Source organism: Elaeis guineensis, chromosome 4 (assembly GCF_000442705.2).
Source record: "Elaeis guineensis isolate ETL-2024a chromosome 4, EG11, whole genome shotgun sequence".
NCBI classification, from domain to species: Eukaryota; Viridiplantae; Streptophyta; class Magnoliopsida; order Arecales; family Arecaceae; genus Elaeis; species Elaeis guineensis.
Window position 1 is genome coordinate 9527456 of NC_025996.2, and position 21766 is coordinate 9549221.

The 21766-nt window shown below is 36.9% G+C and overlaps 1 protein-coding gene across 1 annotated transcript; it reads left to right on the plus strand.

Annotated features, from left to right (window-relative positions):
• The first annotated feature begins 891 nt into the window (after positions 1-891).
• LOC105044104 (uncharacterized) lies at positions 892-17687 on the plus strand. Its single transcript, XM_073255475.1, is given in 26 exon segments — positions 892-1006; positions 1009-1319; positions 2496-2564; positions 2634-2771; positions 2889-2919; positions 2922-3005; positions 4290-4372; positions 4604-4699; positions 6514-6682; positions 6757-6899; positions 6977-7063; positions 7225-7410; positions 8817-8969; positions 11118-11238; positions 11316-11385; positions 11602-11689; positions 11771-11891; positions 13641-13834; positions 13919-13938; positions 13940-14010; positions 14511-14654; positions 16106-16208; positions 16439-16615; positions 16917-17059; positions 17152-17278; positions 17280-17687. Coding segments are annotated over 26 exon segments (3072 nt in total). The 5' UTR covers positions 892-906; the 3' UTR covers positions 17323-17687.
• The last annotated feature ends 4079 nt before the right edge of the window (positions 17688-21766 follow it).

Genomic DNA, 21766 nt, shown 5'->3' on the forward strand with positions numbered 1-21766 from the left:
CAAGCCACGGCTTAAAAAAAAGGCCTTCTTTGCAACGTGCGCACTTTAGTCAGTGGGTGGCCCATGAGGAGGTTTTTATTAAAGTTTCACTCCGCCAATGATCCATGTGAACAAAAAAGAACAAGGAGGTAGAATCTCCATTAGAGAAGTGTCTCTACTCCATAAATTATTCTATATTTTACGTTGACTCAAAGTATCACAGTGACTTCTTTCTACTGCGTGTATGAATTTACATAACAAGGACCGACTTCCTTGGCTCCCAATATTGTAGCAAACCCCCAAGAGGCATGGACAAGATGGTGATATTGCTTCAGCTTGTTCTGCTGTTTCCAAAGCAATAAATCATATGCACGTAACATCCTTTGGTGTCATACAACATTTAAAAATAACATAACCAATTAAATGTTTGTTGATTGGGAAATAATAGAATCAGCGTCGGCCCACTTTTGATGAACAAGTAATCGCATTGTTTACTTTTTGTCATTGTTCCAAAAAAAAATTTTTTTTTACCAATTTTTGATAAATATTTTTTTATTTTGATGAATAATGATATTATTAATTGACGGACCAATCACAGACGATCTCCACGCGTGCGCCTCGCAAAAGGTGTGGTCGACGTGCAGTCTCATGATTGCCGTTCTTTCAAAAAAAAAAAAAAAAAAAAGCTAATATCTAGATTAATGGAGTCGCTCGGCTGCGCAAGACCAAAAAAATCGAGGTCAACAGGTCGATTGCGGAGCATATTGAAGGGATTGAATGTCTCAGATATTTTGAAATATATATATTTTTAATTTTTTCGATTGTATTCATATTTGTAATGTATGTCATTGCGAGCTTCCGCCGCTCGTGCGCACGCGCACGTACGTATTATTATTATTCTTGCCAGCGGAAGAAAGAGCAGTGTTGATGGAATTAAATGTTCCACCACCTTTCAGAATCCAATCCTCCCTCCATCCAAGAAGTGCTCCTCGCCATCTACTTCCTTTAAATCTCGGGAAGCATCAATTACAGAGAATTTTAGAGGAGAGCGAGTTCTTGATTCCAGCAGTTTTTGGCGTGCAGGAGGTGGAGAAGTGGGTTTTGGGATGGACGGAGGGAGGGCCATCGCGGATGCCACCTCCGGGCGGATGGTCTTTGAGCCCATCCTTGAAGAGGGGGTTTTCCGGTTCGATTGCTCGGGGAATGACAGAGATGCGGCCTTTCCAAGCATTTCTTTTGTTGATCCTAAGGCAAGGGAGACGCCGATCATGGTTCATAAGGTGCCGGAGTATATCCCTATGTTTCAACGTATTTATGGACAACAGACGGTCAAGATTCAGGTTTGCTGTCTTTGCTTTCAGTGATTTTGATTTCTGTAGCTGAAATTATGTAGAGTTTAGTGTTTTTAATGCGAGACATTCTTATCTGGAAGGAATATACCACTCATTTGAACTTATATGTATGATGATACTATAATGATGTGCAGTTTCCTGATAAGATTATAATGATGCGTAGTTTTCTGGACAAATTGCTGTAGTTAAATTGATCGATAATGTTAAACTCAGTGGATGATCATGGTTCATATGTTGATTGATAATGTTGAACTCAGTTGATTGATCATGGTTCATATGTTGAAGCTAAACTTACGGTTCAGTATTGCCTATACATTTGGCACATCTGGCCATCCGACACGGCAGCCTCCAAAATTCTAGACATAGGCACGTGACATTTATCCTCAAAAAAATTAGAGACACCGGGACATGGCATACGTATATCTATGTATAAGTAACTTGACATCCATATATTTATGCATATGTCATTGTTTTGATGCTTAGCCTGATTTAAGATTACTTACGATGTGTTAAATACTTAGATCGATGGTTAACAATGGTGACTTTATTGTAAAATAATAATGACACTTTACTTAGAGTGTCCATAAAATGGTAATAACTTTATATCAAAAACATAATGGCACTTTGCTTAAAGTGGCTAGCACTTGAAACTAGGAGTCTCGTCCATGGCTCTCCAAAAAAGTGCCAACTTTCAGCACTTTTTTCATTGTCAACGAGATACTTCAGAGTGGAGTGTCTAGCGGTGGCATGATCCATCTTGCAGTGTCCAAGTGTCCCAAAGCACTAACACTTAAAAAGAAAAAAACGAAAATTGGAGCATCCATACTATTATTAAGATATGGAGGAAGGGTCTAGATGCTTTATAATAATTTGAAATCAAACTTCTTTAAAATGAAGGAGAGAGGTGAATATGCATATATCCACATCTATTGTTTTTTCCTTTCTGGCTGAAATTATGCGTTGGTCATTCTGCTAATGCATAGAAAGTAGAATATATCTCTGCCATAACTTTTGTTTGAAATTAATAATAATTTTCTTAGATCACGGATGTGAAACTGAACTATTTTAGTTATATCTTTAGAGATTATATATTTATGTTAAATTTTGTGATATTAATGTTTTTTTTTATGATGTTATTATATAATATGCACCTTTCTTGCACAGCTGCCTTCTGGATCATCCTTGTATGGAACCGGAGAAGCAAGCGGGCAGCTTGAGCGGACAGGCAAGCGGGTATGCTGTCTATCCAGTTACCTATGTTATCTACATTATCCAAGTACTTAACCCCTATGGTCATTTCAGATTTTTACATGGAACACGATTGCATGGGATTTTGGTCTAGGAACCACGTCCATGTATCAGTCACATCCTTGGGTTCTAGCTCTTCTACCAGATGGAAAGGCATTGGGTGTTCTTGCTGACACAACTTGGCGTTGTGAGGTTGGGCAAGATTCCTTCCTTCTGTAGATGGATCTACCGGACTCATTCATGATTTGGTTTCACCTCCAAAGTGGTGCCGAATTCTATTAGTCTAGTGATCAATTTTTTTTTTGACAGGTTGACTTACGGGAAGATTCCACGATAAAGTTTGTGCAATGGGTGTTTACCCTGTAATCACATTTGGCCCATTTGAGAGACCTACTGATGTCCTGATGTCGCTGTCTCATGCAATCGGTTATTTTCTTAAAACCATTGCCCACTTTTCTAGATATCATTTAAAACACTTTAATTTATTTCATAGATTTGAATTTATGTGCTGTCTCTATTTGCATGCGTCGTGTACTTAGATTACTACATATCTAATTAACTTTTTTATGACAGGAAAATTCGAATCCAGCAGGATGTTTTTCGTGCTTATTGTTCATGTATATATATATTTTTTAAAGGCCAAATAAAGATTACTTTGTTGAATTAAATTAGTGATTGATTGCTTTTCACCACGTGCTTTAAATAGCATCTTTGATAACTTCTAGGTCATAGAGCTAAAGGCTTAAGAAAGTTGATTAGTGAACTTACTGGTGAATAGAACAGTGCAATATTATTAGTCTAATTGTCCAATGAGAAATCTAACACCACAAGTAGGTTCCTCACACAAACCAGGGTGTCCTAACTGAACTTTTTCAGGTGATCAACTTGAAATTAAAAATTGGAACTAATGATCTCCTGTCATGTGGTAACGACTGTGTAGAGGGGATGTTGACAACAATACCTAGCCCACAATAGATAATCATAATAATTAATGGAAGGATCTAGCAGCATGTCACTAAATTCAGTGACGTGTTAATGGGAGGCCAATATCTGGATTCAATGAAAACTACATGATTTTGTATTGAATGCCACACCAGTCCATTGGTTCACTGCAAGAACAATAGCTTAACGTAAAAAGTTGAATTTGGCTGTGGCCTCTCTCTTATGGCATTTACTGAACATACATACCACCAATATATTTACATTGGGAGACTTTGGAAAACAAACAACAAAATATTCTATTTTTCTTATCAATTGTTTCTGAAAGTACCTAAATTATACTGGCAGTTTTATGCAAAATTATATCTTTTCTTCTTTCCCTATATGATGTCATTTGCATTGTCCTCTCGATTCTTATCTGCTCTATTATATAATGTGAACTCCCTAGTGCTCTGTTCATGAAGCACCTTGCTTCTGTGGCTTGATGTACATGCATCGTACATACCATCCTTCAGTAGTTTCTACATTATGACATTCAACTATAACATATGTAAGTATCTGAAGCAGCAGGTAGTATGAAAACTGAACTTTGTCAAATCATAGAAAACTTGGTAAGTATCTGAAGCAGCAGGTACTATAAAAACCGAACTTTGTCAAATCATATAAAACTTGGTAATTTGCTCATGATGGTTGAAATTTCTCTTGTGAGCTATATTGCTTTTACCATTACAATTTGGTTTCCATATCTATTCTTCTCCATTAAAATTTTAGGAACCATTTTTATGCCTCCAAAATGGTCACTTGGATATCATCAATGTCATTGGAGCTATGACTCTGCTGCAAAAGTTCTTAAGGTACTTTGATATTAATCATGTAACTTGCACATTGCTTCTTTTGTCTCCATTTTAAATCTTCTTTTTTTTTTTGTGGGGGGTTGTGTTGGGGGGGGGGGGGTTTCCTTTGTTTATCTGAATGAAATATAGTAGCTCTTGGACCCTGGAATTGCCATAAGATTAAGTTTATTATGATAAATATGTGCTGGCTTTTGCTTCTGATGTTCATGTGTTGGCTTTATCCTGTTACAGGTTGCCAGAACATTTCGAGAGAAACACATACCTTGTGATGTCATATGGATGGACATTGACTATATGGATGGCTTTCGATGTTTTACATTTGACAAAGTATGTTCCTTCATACTAAGCTTGGATGTAATAATCAGTCATTATTGTGTATCTCTATGGTCACCATAGTAGGTTTTGTTTAGAGACTTAATTTTTTTGATCTTTTTCAGATCAGGCTTATGATGTGGCAGATAAGAAAAGAATAAGCTGCTTGTATCATAGTTCAAGCGGCTAGCAAATGCAGATTAATTACAACTAGACAACTAAATGCAAAAAATAATCTCATGCATTATTTAGAAACATGTTTTGTAAACATCCTTGCTATTGATTTTTCATGTTTATGTGCATGTGGATACATGTATAGCATGCTAATGTTGGAGTTATTTGTTTTCAAATGATGGTTTTAGTTATCAGATGGTACTGGCCAGTATTCTTACATATCATACTGTACCAGTAGGGAACTCAGTACCTGGTAGGGCCCCCCAAACTGAGTTTGGTGCCAAGGGATGTGCTGCACTGACACTTGGTAGGGGTTGTACCAGTTGGATTCCAGTATGGGTATCGGAAACATTCCATTTAATTGTTTATTACATCTTGACAATATTGAACCTCATGGAAGATTAACACTTGCAATAATTGATATTTCAAGCAGTCTGATATCATGTATCATGCTGTATTTGATCTATTTTTGGTGTTTCATGTTTCTTGTGTGTATGCAAGGGAGAAGGTCTTTTGGTTTACTGTGGTTGCACTTGTGCAAAATGGGGATTTCATGTTGAGACTTCATGTACTAACTGTTTTCTTGCATTCTCTAACCAAGGCAGCCATCAAACTGATCCCTTGCAGAGATGATCTCCTTGTCCTGGTGGACCAAAATTTTAGCATGAGGCAGAAATAAAACCTCAAGCATGCATTTCATTGACTAAATAGAGAGCAATGGAGCATTTTTTAAAATGCATTCAATGAATGCTGTAGAATATTTTTCTAGTTGTACTGAGGTTTTCAACATTGTTCTCATGGAATAAATACTAATCAGCCTTTGTCCATCTTCTTCTGATTAGTAATGATAGCTGCATAATTGATCACTGATGCATGATGATATACATAACAGGTGTCAAACTTTGCATGTGGCTCCATGGGAAGTTTAGTAATCGTTACAACCTTCTATTGAGATTTATCAATATCTTCAGTTTTTTCCTTTCTTTGTTTCTTTATTTCTTTTCTTTTTCTAACTTAACAATCTTTTGCGAAAAATACATTTTTATCAAATATTTGATTAAAAATCGTAAGCATACCCATCAAAGCTTGTTCTGACTATTTGGGAGTGGCTTTTTAATATGCATTTGCTGTGTCAAGTAATCACATAATTTTTTTGTAAAAAAAGGAAAAGAAAAATCTGGAGAGGACTATCAAGTGGCCATATCATAATTCCTTTTGGTCGGTTAGCTGATTTCTCTTGCTTCAGGAGCAGGTGAAACTTAAAAGGCACTAAAAATATCACCAGATCTTTGTAACTCCAAGCTTGCTAATGTATGTTCACAAATTTTCAGGTCTGCTTTTACACCACATTAATGTTCATTGATTCTAGGATTTGTTTACCCGTCATTTATTCTTCTAATTTGAGGCAGTTTATGTCTGTATTTGCATTACCTGTGCATAAAGAACTTGAGGATCTATTACATTGCCTGCAAAAAGTGCGAAAGGAATAAAAGGTCTCATATGACTTTCCATATGCACATATCTGTTCACATATAGCTCTTATTTATGATGCTTAGATATGTTTATACGTAGTACACGATTAACTTTCTCATTTTTTCTGTAGATTTGGGGTAATTTCCCAAATGCACAGATTGTAATATTTGTAATCATTGCAGGAACACTTCCCTGATCCAAAATCCATGGTAAACGACCTTCATGCCATTGGTTTCAAAGCAATCTGGATGCTTGATCCTGGGATTAAACATGAAAAGGGTTACTTTGTCTATGATAGTGGTTCTCAAAGTGATGTCTGGATACTAAAAGCGGACGGGAAGCCTTTTGTTGGTAAGGTTTTCATTGAGTTTTGATATAAATTTGAGATTTGATGTTCATTATCCCTTTTCTATGCCATGTTCAAGGGGAAGTGTGGCCCGGCCCCTGTGCTTTTCCTGATTTCACACAAGAAAAAGCACGTTTCTGGTGGGCTAATCTAGTGAGGAACTTCATGTCTAATGGAGTCGATGGAATATGGAATGATATGAATGAGCCTGCTGTTTTCAAGGTAAATCTTAGAAAAGCTAACTTTATATTTTGCACTTTCTTTTATTGGTGATTGAAACTAACATTATTGATTTGTAGTCGGTAACAAAAACAATGCCAGAGAGCAACATTCACAGAGGAGATACTGAACTTGGTGGTTGCCAAAATCACACTCATTATCACAATGTAATTCTCAGGCTAATAATTTTTTCTGCCTTTATTGGTTATGGTAACATAAATCAATTTGTTTTCTTGATTTAAAGTAAAAAAACTTGGGTTTATGAGCTATTAAATTCTTGCTATAGTTATAGTTGGAGTATCAAGTTCTAATTTTCATCTCCGTACAGGTTTATGGCATGCTGATGGCAAGATCAACTTATGAGGGAATGAAAATGGCTAGTGGGACTAATCGACCATTTGTTCTCACCAGAGCTTGGTTCATAGGAAGTCAACGTTATGCTGCAACCTGGACTGGAGATAACCTATCAAACTGGGAGCACCTACATATGAGTATACCTATGGTGCTTCAATTGGTAAGTTGATGCTTTTACTGATTTTTGAAGGATACATGCTGCACCAAAAGCTACTATTTATACTAATATATGGTAGTATACTTGTGATAGAATTGAATAGCTTCAGTGACTAATAGAGGATTAGAAGTCACTCAGGACTATTTTCAGTCACTGGAGGTGGTTAAAGTAGTTGGGTTAGAGACATCCATCCATTTGTTTAGGATATTGTAAATAGAAGTATGAAACTAATAATACATTTCTGCCAATTGGCCATCTTATTCCAAAGGTTAATAGTATTTGAGAGAATTACATACTGCTATGTGAAGTTCTTTTATTGTTTGAATATCATGTACAAGATCTATTTGCGTTCTCTTCTTCTTTATATATGTTGTGCTTACATCATGGTGCATAATGAAAACTGCTTTTACTGTTTAACTTCGAATGCAATCTGATCATAAACCCATGTTTTAGACTGCCAGTCCTTGTATGAGGATCCATGCCATGCTGTCATCTGCCTAAGTTCAAATTTTATGTTGAGGAAGAGAAATAGTAAGTGCACCTTTCAGGATTAGGTTTGAACTTGTCAAATTTCATGAATGATAATAAAAAATCTTTGGTTGTATGGGTATTGCAGTGTGCATCAGATGTCATGGATTCTAGTGGATGTTGCATGGTAAGCAATCACATACTCCTTGCCTTCCCATTATAAACACTGCTTGCGGTGTGCATTTCATTTTTGTCACCATCATAATGTTTGATGGTTGCATTTCTTGTAGCGCACTCAATGATTTCGATTAGTTGTATGTTCTGTTTCTCCCTCTGCAAAACATTCCATACATGTTATGCAAGAAGGCTAGTTAATACACTGTAGCTTACTCCCTTTTGTCTCTGGCTCGGGACAAGCTATGATCTACCATGTGCTAGGTTCATGGAGATGACATGATTGACATTGAATATTTGCTTTTGTCCATATCGTGGGTTGATTCTTGCTGTTTATTGAACTTTTATATTAGGTTCTCTTCTTTTCTGTTTGTTTTCTTATCCTTCATTATTATATTAATGATGTGCAAATGCTTACAGGATGTCAAAAACAATGTAGTTAGTAGTCTTGCTAGCTAACTTAAGTAATTACACACACAACATACATATTGCCTTAAAGAGGACTTTAGTATATATACAAATTAAAAAACTTGAATACATCATTTGATTCTGTCATGGAGCTAGAAATGTTATAATATGCTACCAAAGAGGTGTCCTTCTCATCTCTGTTATATGGCTCCACCAAGTAAACAATTCTGTTCTCCTACTTAGTTTTTGAAGTAGAAATTTCCTGTCAATCAGGAGTGTTTTCTAGTAGTTTGAATTTTGAGGTGTGCTACCTCTACTTGTGCTCAAGATTTTGTTTTTGGGACGGGCTCAGTGGTCAGCCATTGTCAGGACCGGATATTGGTGGGTTTGGTGGAAATGCAACTCCAAAACTTTTCGGCCGATGGATGGCAGTAGGTGCTTTGTTTCCCTTTTGTCATGGGCATTCTGAGTCTGGGACCATCGACCACGAACCATGGTCTTTTGGAGAAGAGGTATGTACTCATCCTTCAAATACCGTAAACCATCTATTATTGTTGTATGGGCATTTGGTTAAATAGTGCGATTCTAGAAAATAAACATCGATCACTCATATTATTTTGAAACCACCAATAATCCAGAGTCCATAATGAAAACCTTATCCAAAATGTTCGCTCTAGGATATGTAGAATTTAGAAGCTTTGGGTGAATCGGAGAAGATTTTTTAGAAGTTAGATCGCACTGACCCTTTTTTTTTTGTTTTTAATTCAATACTGCAACACTGGCAGCTTTTTGATTCATGTAAAAAATGCAGTGGACATACAATGCTGATTTATTAGCTAACAATACTACTATATTGTCATTATTATTTAGTTCCATTTGATTGTTAGATGCTACTTCTATCTTTTCAATGCATATGCAGAGATGCTGCCAAGAAAGTTTATGCATTAATCTTCATACTTACAGTAAACAGTGGGAGATCACCCCATCTATTGTTTTGTTGCTTCATGAAAATATAGCTCATCCATACCTTACAGCAAGCTTCCACTTTTTGATAACATACATATCATGTTATTCTCTATTGCTGCATTCTTTTGTGACATACTGGATGTTGTACAAAAAAATTATTTGTATCTTAAAGTACAAGGCAAATATATCCATTTCCAATTTGTGAAATTGTCTGCTTGGATCAGTTTGAATATGCACATCCATCTCTACGGGCACCACTGATGTCTGCCCAACCATGATGAAAGGGTGGATGGCTTGGCATAATCAGCATCTGCTTATCAAAAACCCTTGGTCCTAGATACTCCATATAAGGCCATTAATGATAGTTATGGTTATTTATAAATAGGAGGTGCCTTAATAGTGAAAGCAGATTCACAATGCTGTCAATATTTAGTTTGAATTGTGACTAGACCCTGGCATTGGTCATGCCAGGCCAAGCCAGAGCTGGGTATCAAGATAAAACCTGCTGACTTGAGTCCATCCTGGCTTGACCTCTATAGTTTTCTAAGCCCGATTGTGCCCAGCTCAACCTGTTAAGACCCTAACTCTAGTTTTGAGTGTAACCATGCAACGCAGATGGGAGGGTGGATACAGAGGGATTGGAGGGAGGGAGGAGGAGGGGGGATGGCTGCTGGTGGCGTCAGGCATACTGGCAGTGGTGGCTGTGGCAGCGATATGAGAGAGCGAGAGAGCGAGAGAGAGAGAGAGAGAGAGAGAGAGACCAACCAACAGAACTTTTACCTCTTTAAGTAAGATGTAGATATAATTGAGATATCCAAAAAAAAGAGGCCTGGTTTGTTTCTAGGCCAAACATTAGCTTAAACATACAGTTTTATGTTTGACTAAGACTCTGGACTCGGATTTTGAAGTGCACCATCGAAAACCAAACCTGATATTAATTCAATTTACCCAAAACCTATCTGATTTGACAGAACTTTTTTAACTTGAAATGTGGAACTGTCATATGCTGAGGAAGATTTCAAATTGGTTTGGTTTTTATGTGGTTAACCTGCAGCTGAGATGGTTTGTATAAATTTTAGCTTAAATAGTAAACAGTGCATATAACATAAAAGAAAGAGGTTCTAAATTAGTTTGATTTTAGTTTTGTCAGCCCATACCCATCCCAGTTTGGACTCCATGTAGATTCCTAGTTCCTACAATAAGAAACTGATAAATCTGGATGTAAAGACCTGAACCTGACTTGGTTTTAAGTTTATATATTTTTGCCAGACTGAGTTCTTATATAAACATTGTATAGTTATATATTTTTCCCCTGGATCGAACCAAGTCAGCCAGGCAGGTCTGGTAAAAATTTGCCAGTCCTAAGAATTACTACTCCAAAAGATACAGAGAGGGATATTATGCAGTTGCCAGAAGTGCTTCTGCAGCTTCCTGTGAACCTAGATTTACTAATCACCTTAAGGTTGTTTGACATGCTAAGCATCATTGACGGTAAAGTTATTTGTTTATTCAAGGGGAACATAGGTCCTATCATCTGTTAATTAAATTTCTGCACTCTTTGTTCTAATCCTCTTCAGTTTCTGGAATAATTTTTTCCTCTAATCTTTTTTGTTTAGGTCTCTGAGTTCTGGCGTTGATGTTCTTTTTTGATATATCTTAGCTTCTTTAATCATATTACTGTTTTCATTTTATAGTGTGAAGAAGTATGCCGCCTTGGATTGATGAGGCGCTATCGGCTTAAACCACACATATATAGTCTTTTCTATATGGCTCATACAAAGGGAACTCCTGTTGCGGCTCCCACTTTTTTTGCTGGTATGCTCCTATTCTTGGAAACCAATTTTTGTAGGCCATGGTTAGTGGAGGTCTTGATGCTCAGTTGGCTTATGCAGATCCACGAGATTCTCACTTGATGGCAGTTGAAAATTCCTTTCTGCTGGGACCGCTTTTAATTTGTGCCAGGTATTACTTTCTTTGAATCCAAATATATATTTTCTTCCTTTCTATATTTTAGGATGTCACAGATCCTTAAATTTTTTGGAAGAACAAAGCATATGTTTTATAATACTATATTCTTAATCATTTCCTTGTATGGAAAGTAATAGAATGCTGTACTTTTTCTAATGCTAGAAAACTTCTTTTATATTATTTTTCATAATCTTGATACATTGTCAACAGCACTGTACCTGAGCAATGTTCACATGAACTGTCACATGTGCTGCCAAATGGAATCTGGTTGCGCTTTGATTTTGGTGATGCACATCCAGTATGTTTATGTAATCCAAAAGATTTGGTTCATAGTGAGGAAGAAATTGTTTTACTAACCTTTATTTGTATAAAAATCCAGGATTTGCCAACTTTCTATCTGCAAGGTGGTTCAATTATCCCTACAGGTCCTCCTCTTCATCATGTCGGCGAGGCAAAACCAACTGATGAGATATCACTCATTATTGCTTTAGACAAAGATGGTATATTGCTATCATCTGCTTTTGACACGATATCCCTTGAATCATAAATTTAGTTGTTGCATTTTGAAATTCGATCCAGCATAAAATTACCCATCTGAACCAGTTAACTCAAACCTGGATTAAGATACTGTACCTGAAGCTAATTGGTGAGGGGTTTGGATCATGTCAGGTTCTGATTGGATGCAATTGCATTGCCATGTTCATGATGTTTGGTACATCGAATGTAAGAAAATTCAAATACTGGGATCTGGTCACTGAACTAGAGCTAGGTGATAAACACCAGCATAAACAATGGGCTAGGTGACTGGTATTGTTATAATGTTTCATGTCATAGGACAAGCATGGAGCCAAAAAAGATCATCTCGAATTAAGAAAAATTGGTGATCCAGATTGATGTTTCTTACGTATCCATATTTGTGGTTATGGAAGATCCTTGAAAGAGTCCTCCACTAGTTTTACAATGCTTCCTTTGGAGTGGCATTTTGATATGAATAAGCTGGTTTTGTTTTCTGGTGACTCATTATGCAGGTCTTTACATGGATAATTGTTGAAATAAATATTCATTTGATGGACAGTGTTGCTCGAAGACTAAGAAGAGGGATGATGTTGGAAAGTACTCGGTGCTCACCTTATGATATAATGGATAAACCATGGATTACTTATTCCAAACTAAACTTTTCCAGGGATATATTATTGCTTATTTTTAAGATGTTCATGAATCTATTGTTCCTTGCTAGGGGTCCAAGTGGTTCTCCTATACCTGGATCTGACCCATCCTTGAAGCATAAACCCGAAGGCAGAGCATGAGTCCTGCATAAACCCCATCTTTGGTCTGGTTAATTATGGATTTTGAAAAATTAGACCTGACCAGATCTTATAATGCACCCTTATTAGACCTGACGTACATTAGTTAAAAGGTTTGTGCCTAGCTCCTAAAATTTAGGTGCACCATGGAGCTTATCTGAAAAGAGAACCAATTTGACTTGAATCACCATTTGAACATGTCAGATCTGGGTCAAGCTGGACTTGGGGTCATTGTTTATCTGATTGATATTTTGTTGGTTATTGGGAGTAACAAACATGAATATGTGAACAGTCACATCTGGTTCAATATGGGGCCAGCTGCTTGTGTCATCATGCAACGGTTCATGATTTCTAAGGTGTGAAGCACAATAACGACCAATGTACTTGGTGGGCCAAAAGCACAATGATATTGTTATGGCATTCTATAGCAGTTCAGCACCTTGTATCATCATATGTTGGTGCTTCACACTTTGATTGAGCCTGCTAGTTGATCAAAACTGGCTTATTTTCAGTATTAGTTCTTTATATTTTCTTTTTACTTCGTGCGAAATCTTGCAAAATATACCATTGCCGCTTGGGCAAGGGGGTGGGGGTTCAATCCCTGCTGGATCAGCTTCCCAAGACTGTTAGGGTAGAAAATGTGGGGCTTAGCCTCTCCTAGACTTGAATAAGAAAATCTTGCAAAATATCTTTTCCCCCTCCCTTTTAGGTTCAGTCTTTTTTCCCGTTTACATTGATTGTCATTGCACTAAAATCCAAAAATCAATAAATTTCCCAAGACTCATGAGAGAGAGAGAGAGAGAGAGAGAGAGAGAGAGTTTTCTACCATCTTTGTCAAACTATCCTGAAAAAGTATTAAGTATCTAGAATTAAGAAATTATACCCTAGTCAATCATAAATTACATTTTCTTTTTCTGCACTATAACTGCAGTTCTCTTTCCCCAGGAAAAGCTGAAGGTGTTCTCTTCGAAGATGATGGTGATGGATATGAGTACACTCAAGGGAATTATCTCTTAACGTATTATGTTGCTGAACTGCATTCTTCACTGCTAAAGGTTAAAGTATCCAAAACTGAAGGATCATGGAAGAGGCCTAAACGTGTCCTCCATGCACAAGTACTGCTGGGAGGAGGTGCCATGGTATGTTTTCTGTTCAGATGTTAAGTCATTTTAGATATGATAATGATGTGAAATTTTGATCTTTTCTTTAATTGTAAAATTCAGATTGATGCACCGGGTGTTGATTACCATGCCTCCAGAATCTGAAGTGTCTAACTTGGTAGCAGCCAGTGAAAATCAGTACCGTATGCTCTTGGGTAATGACTTCTCCAAGATGCTGCCATATTTTTCTCTTCATGTTTTGAAGCTTTAGAAAGGCATGTTGATGAAGTAGCAGAACTACTATCCGAATAAAAGTACTAGTGGCTTAATGGCATTTGTTGTTGTTACCCTTATAGGCACTCATGGGACTGATGCTGTTGCAGGTCATCAATTGTATGATTATTGTTTAGTGTTTTGTGAAATCCATATTCTTGTTGCTTGAAAATCCTCCCCCATCATGTCTAGTAACATTAGCTGTTAGACATCAGGTGCTTGGATTTTACCCTGCAAAATTATAGAGGATAGGGTTGTGGAGATTGGGGATCCTATGTGGTGATCTTTTGGGTACATACATTTTGCTCTGGTGATTTGCGAGTTTTTGTGTTTTACATAATTTTCCCATCGAGTTGATTTGGATGCACTTCTGCTGTCGAAGTTGAAGATTAGCATGTGATTGTTTAGTCACCATGCTCATATGGTTAACTGATTGATGCAGAAAAGGCGAAGTGTATCCCTGATGTAGATAGGCTTTGCATTGAGCTCTCGAAGACCCCTGTTGAACTAAAGAGTTGTGACTGGGTTCTTAAAGTGGTTCCTTGGATTGGGGGTCGAATTATCTCTATGACGCATCTTCCTTCTGGTAAGTTGTGCAGTTACCAGCTTTTTCTTCAAGCTAATAATAGTAAAAATATGTTACGGCATTCACTTGATGGCACACCTGTTCTCCAAGAATGTGGCCAATTTTTTTTTTCTCTCTGTTTTTCTCCTCAGGTATACAGTTCTGTTTGATTAGCTTTCGGTCTCTCTGAATGAGATACTTGAATTGGTTTTGAATAGGGTGAAAAAGGAGACATAAGCAGTAGTGGCACATATGACTTGTTTGTATAAATGTGTTTTGTATGAATGTGTTTTGTATGCTTCCACCCCGTAAATTGATAGAAAATTGCTCCAAGTGAAGTAACATCAGACCAATAAATTCAAGAACGTTTTTGCTATTAGTTAAGATAATATACTTTTGTACATAAATTTTGATATTAATAGAGAGTTGGTCTACTTGCAAAAATTTCATACTTATATGATTAAAGTTTTAAAAAAGAATTTTTGTCTTTAATGGCACTATATTTCAGTATTCTTAGTGTTAATTTTCTAAGGTTAGAAGGGTTGATTTATGCTGTATGCAGTTACATCAGACCACCTGAAAACTAATGAAGTACGCAAGGTTTTGATAAGGGTTAAGGATGTGGTTCGCGTATGGGTCGAGTATCCCTTTTTTTCCCTTTTCATGAACGGGTCAAGGGTTTTTCATTCTGAATCAACACAATGCATTGCCACATTTCCATACCATGCCACAGAGGGAGATAGTGATACATATTTATATTAGCTTAATTGGAATTTACTTTCTGTAGAATGTTCCTTCCTTTTATGATTTAATTTAAATTTAAGGTTCAAGGTTTGTTTAGCAATTTTGAGGGTTAGCAATGCATGTCCAAGCATGATTCAGAATGCATGATGTTTTTGTAAGTACCAAACATGTTTAATTGTTAAGAACTACTCTATTCATTATTTTACAGCAAACCAAGCACAGACAAATGACAATATTTGTTCATTTATATCTGTACATCTTTAGTGTATCCTTGTTGGTTTCACTCTCTTGCACTTGATCTTGTCAATAATTGGGACACTACGACATGGAAGAATAATAGGGTATATCTGCAACCGCAACTGTCATAGAACATGGCACGTTATATTTTAAATTTTCTGTTATGCTGATGCTGTTATAATTGGGCTAATTTATGGATCAAATAGAAAGTAAAAATTTATAGATATCAATGTCATTGTGATGAACCATTCCAATTATTTCCAAATGAAGCCTAACATCACATCTAGAAGATTAGACTAGTTTATTGCATTTTTATTTCCTTTTTCTAATGGCCTCTGATGCAGTGGTGGTTATCCCATGTCTTCAAGATATGCTTGTTGGATTTGTAAATGTGTAAACTGGTAGACAGGTTTTACTTAATTGGAACTTAGTTGTGGTGTCATTAGGACTTAATTTGAAATTAGCTTCTCTGTTTGGATGATTTCTTTTAGGCACCCAATGGCTTCACAGCAGAGTTGAAGTTGATGGATATCAAGAATACAGTGGCACTGAATACCGGTCTGCTGGATGCTCGGAGGAATATAAGGTTGTGGAGTAAGGCTATTGATGAACTCATCTTTTATTTCTGTTAAGCAATAGCACACTGTATGGCATTTGGTTCGGGTAAATTTTCGAGGTCAATTAGTTGTAATTGTGACAATTATCAGCATGAGGCTATTACAAAATCTTTGACCAAAGAATATTTCAAATAACTGCTGCACCTTTGGTTATGATACATGTTTCCATTTATAATGAATAAATATAACAAGAAGCTGTATTTGTAGGAGAAATCTTGAACAATCAGGAGAAGAGGAATCACTTTGCTTGGAAGGGGATATTGGTGGCGGGTTAATTCTCCAGCGCCAGATATCTATTCCAGAAGATGATCGAAAGGTTATCCAAATTGATTCTAGAATTACAGCCCAAAATGTGGGAGCTGGTTCTGGTGGATTTTCAAGGTTAGCAGTAACCATGTTTACTTATCAGGATTAGTGCTGTTGTTCCAAAAATCTTTTGAACCTGGTGACTCATTTCTGGAATAATGAGAATGTTCAGAAACCTAGTGCAAGTTGTATCATTTTACATCAAGTGTTTTTAGATGCTTTATCATTCAATTGTACATGTTATTTAGTTCTGAAACTGTGGAACATGTTTAGTTCTATAATCTGGGTTACATAATTGCTGTCTGACAAGCTAGTTCCACAAAACTTTATATTCTTGTCTGCTAATAGCTTGTTGAAGTCCTTTTGTTCTGAAGGTTGGGGTTTGTTTGCGCGTGCACCCAACGTTCACTCTTCTGCAGCCGACTGAAGTTTTGGTTGTATTCGATTCCGTTGATGGTTCAAAGCATGAAATAGGCCCTGAATCTGGAGAGCAATCATTTGAAGGGAATCTCCTCCCAAATGGTAATACTTTTTCATCTTTTGACCTCTATGCTGACAGTGATGGTGTTCGACAAATGTAAGTTGACTTTTTTCTTCTTTCCACTTGCATTCAGGGGAATGGACGCTGGTTGACAAATGTGCAGGACTGAGTCTCGTCAATCGCTTTGACCCAAGTCAGGTAAACAAATGCATGGTGCACTGGGGATCTGGAACAGCTAATCTAGAGTTGCGGTCTGAAGAGATTGAGGTTTTGTCATGAATATGAGGTGAAGCAAAATTTGTAACTCCCAATTATTGCTCGTTGTGGATCTGAGAGAAAAGATTGTATGATTTTCAAGGGGATGATAAAGAAAGGATTTCTTTTCAGTCTTTTAACCCGTGCGAATAGAGGGGATAAGTGGAGAGATATATTGCCAAACAACTCAAAAGCTCTTGAAGAGTAACCTTATTTCCATAAAGTGCAAAAAGTAAGATAGAAGGGGAGGGGATAATTCTATTTTGTTATTTTGGCATAACAGAGTTATCTCGCGCATTAGAGGAAGCTTGTTCCCTCCAATTATTTTGCTTCTATCTACTCTTCAAACATACAAAATGAAGAGGACAATTTTTCCCTTGTAATAAAACCAAACTATTTTGAATTTGATGCACTCATTTATTCTCCACTTGTTCTTCCAACCAAATGCTAAAACGAGACTTAATTTTGTGGAAGTCTATCTCGTCTAGGGCACAAGGGGGGATCATTTAAAATTTGTCCTCTCTATCAGATACAACTTTTTAGGCTCTTTGCAGTCTGATAAAAAGGTGCTCATGGAACAGTTTGCCAACCCACTCACACCTTTTGCAACCCTTCCCATGTGCATGCACGTGTGCTTACGTGCATGTATGCATTTCTGTGCATGCTATCATGAGACGGGTTCCCTCCAAAGCACGTTACAAGGGTTCCTTTGCAATGTAATTGATTTTTTTTTGCTTCTAACTTGTACATCCACTCGAAAAAGAGGAGGAAGGGAGGGCTATGTACCGTTTGGCATCACTTTTTTTTTTTTTTTAATAAAAATAAAAAATGATTTTATATTTTTTAAATTAAAAATATAAATATATTTTATATAATCAATTTTAGAAATTATAAATATAGCAATGGCATCAATAATGATGGTGATATCAGTTGCAAGGCATAATAGAGATAGATGGTGTTGGTGGGAGAGATAGATGGTGTTGATGGGGAGCAATGATAATGTTTGGATGAGATAGTGAAAAAGATTATGACGATGTTAAAATTTGAGTATTTATTTTTAAAAATAATAATGATAAAGATTTTTTGTTTTTTATTTCAGATTAATAAAAATAATTTTTAAAAATTTAAAAATAGAAATAATGATACGAAACATATATTTTGTCTTGGTTTCTATATTTTAAAAATAAAAAATAAAAAAATAATGTCAATCAAGCAATTAATATTTTCATGCAGTAAAAGTTTGTTAGAATGCTAACATGCTTAGTGCGCTAGGAATATTTACAGCTTTCGCGTTCGCATGGATCCCTAACATTTATTTATTCATTTTGTATTTGAGCAACAGCTATATAAAAGGTTCCGTCCTAATTACAGGGCTTGCATTTCTTGGGCGCGGTTTCTCTCTCAAAAATTCAAAAAAAAAAAAAAAAAAAAAGGGGGGCACGTTCTAGTTCCGATGTACTCCAATGTCATCAAAAACTATTTTTTTTAAGATATGTGCATAACATGTAAGGCCACGAATCTCAAAATGCAAAGTAAATAGAAATCAAGTGCTATAGCGACCTTCTGATGAAAAAAAGGTGCAGCAGTAAACGGTTCGTTTGCACTGCCCAACGGAGCTAAGCTCCATCGGCATTTCTTCACCCCATGGTTTGGTTTGGAGTGGGTACGTGCTTTCTGAATTAGTCAGAAGGTTTAATTTATACCAGCATATGCAAGCAGACTTCTCAATTTTTGTTTAGAAAAAAATAGTATTATATTGAGCAAGGATTGCAGTTATTCTCTCCATGTACTTGGGACGAAGATGGGATGAGAAATGCTACTTGGATGTTACTACAGCATTAATAACATTGAACAAGCTTGCCCCTCAAATTTTTATTATTGTATAATATAATAAGATATTATATTATAATGCATTAGGCGTTAAAGTATTATATTATAATTTAGCATCAAACATTCTACTATAACACCATAATATAATATTGTGATGTGATTTATTATTATGTTTATAATAGATTAGAATAAAATTTAATATTATAGAATATCATAATTTGATATTCTATAACTTTACATTATTGGTGAAGGTAGTGGTTGAGCCATCTAAAGATATTGAGTTTAAATCTTCTCACCTCCTATCATGCATATATTTTTAATATATATATATATATATATATATATATATATATATATATATATATATATATATATATATATATATATATATATATGTTGCGGTCAATTTCCTCATCGTCTGATCGTCGGGAACGAGCGCCTGCAAAAAAAGAAATCCACACTGATCGGAGGCGGCTCCAGCGGGAACCCTCCGACGGTCAAGTCAGAGAGGTGACTGGACAACAGTGAAATGAAGACAGAGAGCTCAGTCGAGGAAAAGTGTAAGAGAGAGTTAGAGGGAGCAAGCCTGTTGTTTTTCTCCTTTTCTGCACTGTTGCCTTCCCCGATATTTATAGTGGGGCGGGTATGGCACCGTCATTAATGACGCGGACAATTGAGGAATTGTCAACTCACTGTAGACTGTCAGAATCACCGTGAAAGTGTCACATCGCCGTGGGGCTGTCAAATCACTAGGGTTGACAATGCCCTAGGCGGGATGATGCCTTCAGGTGGCAGTGCCGCATGTTGCTGTCAGGACTGACAGGCTCTGGCGGCTGTACGGCGATCGGAGGAGTCGACCGACCTTAGGTCGGTGGCCCTCTTTGCGGTGTCGGGTGGAGATTCGGGAGTCGGTCATCAGACCTCCTGGTTCAGTCGATCCGAGCGGGGTCGGTCAGTCGGTCGGTCGGTCGGGTATGTCCGATTATAAATCGGCGCGAACGGGGCCGGTCGGTATTCTCCAACAATATATATATATAATATTATTGGATTTGGTTGGTGAGTAACCAAGGAGCAAATTTCAAATCCGTCCCAAACTTAAGGGGTTTTAATTTTAATCCCAAATCTTATAGGATATTGCTCAATCATCCCTCTCTATGGTTAGACCTTCGTCCTTGAGATGCAATGCGTACAAGCTTAACAAGTTGCATTGATTGATAACTGGGATGACTTATCCTCGTTGATAGTTTAACATGTTTGGCTCCGATAAAAGTGAAATCATGAGAGCTTGATTGGATAAATAAGCTAAATTTATTCACGTAACAACGTTTTGCATTTGCCATTTATTTCAGGAACGAAAAGAGATAAACCCTTTATCCCCAATCCAAGTGAAGCTATACTCTCCAACAGACAAAAGCAGCGGAACGACATTAACTCTAAAATCTAAAACACATATATAAGATTTGAGCACATGAACTCGAACCAGGGAGACCAACCATCTCCCATGGTGCGTCCTACAGGCAACACGACACGAGGTGGAAAGCCCAACCAACAAAACAAAAAAAATTTACGTGGCAGGCTTCTGCCTTCAAGGCACGCTACCATATCGGTAGCAACATCCATCATTAATAATCTTTCCCTTACATCATGGGTTCGATTCTCCCCGTCCTCGCCTACCCTTTTCCTCTCCCCACACGAACCACCACAGTACTCCAATCGGAACCAAACTCTCTCCCTCTCGTGAAGGAGAGGAAAGGTCGCTGACGAAACCCTAATAAAACCCTAGGGCGAAGGAGAGGAAGGGTTGCTGACGAAACCCTAATAAAACCCTAGGAGATGTAGGTATCGGGTGTATCGTAACGGGTGGTGTCCAGGCTGTTCCCTGTAGAGGAGGCAATTTATTTCGGATTGGACGCAGTTTAGCTCTCTGGGTTGGGCTGGGAAGGCCCAACAGCTCGAATAACTAAAAAAAAGAATGATCTCGTGCACGGGTTTGCTTGATGGACATTTGGACGTTCTTCGTCTCCTACAGAAAATCAAAACAAGCATCTCGTGCTGCTGAGAAGGCTGCAAGTCACGTTGCTCACCATACTGGCCGTGCTCTTTGCGAATTCTTCCATTTAAGCATGAGCTATTTTGATGTATGGTATTAGAAGCAGAAAAAAGTTATATTTTGATTTTCACTTTATCCAAATATTATATATACATACATATTAGTTTTGTCTACAAATTGTATAATTTTTAGAGATAGCAGATCAAGTTTGATGACTCAGATCATCAATATGAGATTTTATTGTCTAACGTAAACCTCATTAGATTTGAATAGAGTATAGCCTATTTGACCTCTCTCTTTACACATATAGTAAACTAATTAATGGATAAATTTAGTAAAGATTCAAGAGATTCAAAACCAATATATTATTATTTCTTTTAAAATAATTATTGCTTTGATAATTATTTCTTATATTTGGAGAAAATATGAATGGCTCTATTTGGATGATTAGAGCCGAGATAGCTTGGATTAAGTTGTATCTCTTTCTCTGATTTTATACTCTTTGATCTAGTTCATGTTTAATTCACGACTCAACCAAGTGTTCTTTCAGGATTTTCTACATCATGTTGGTGGTTGCACAGGGTATTCTATTACGTCGTCTGGGTTATCTTCA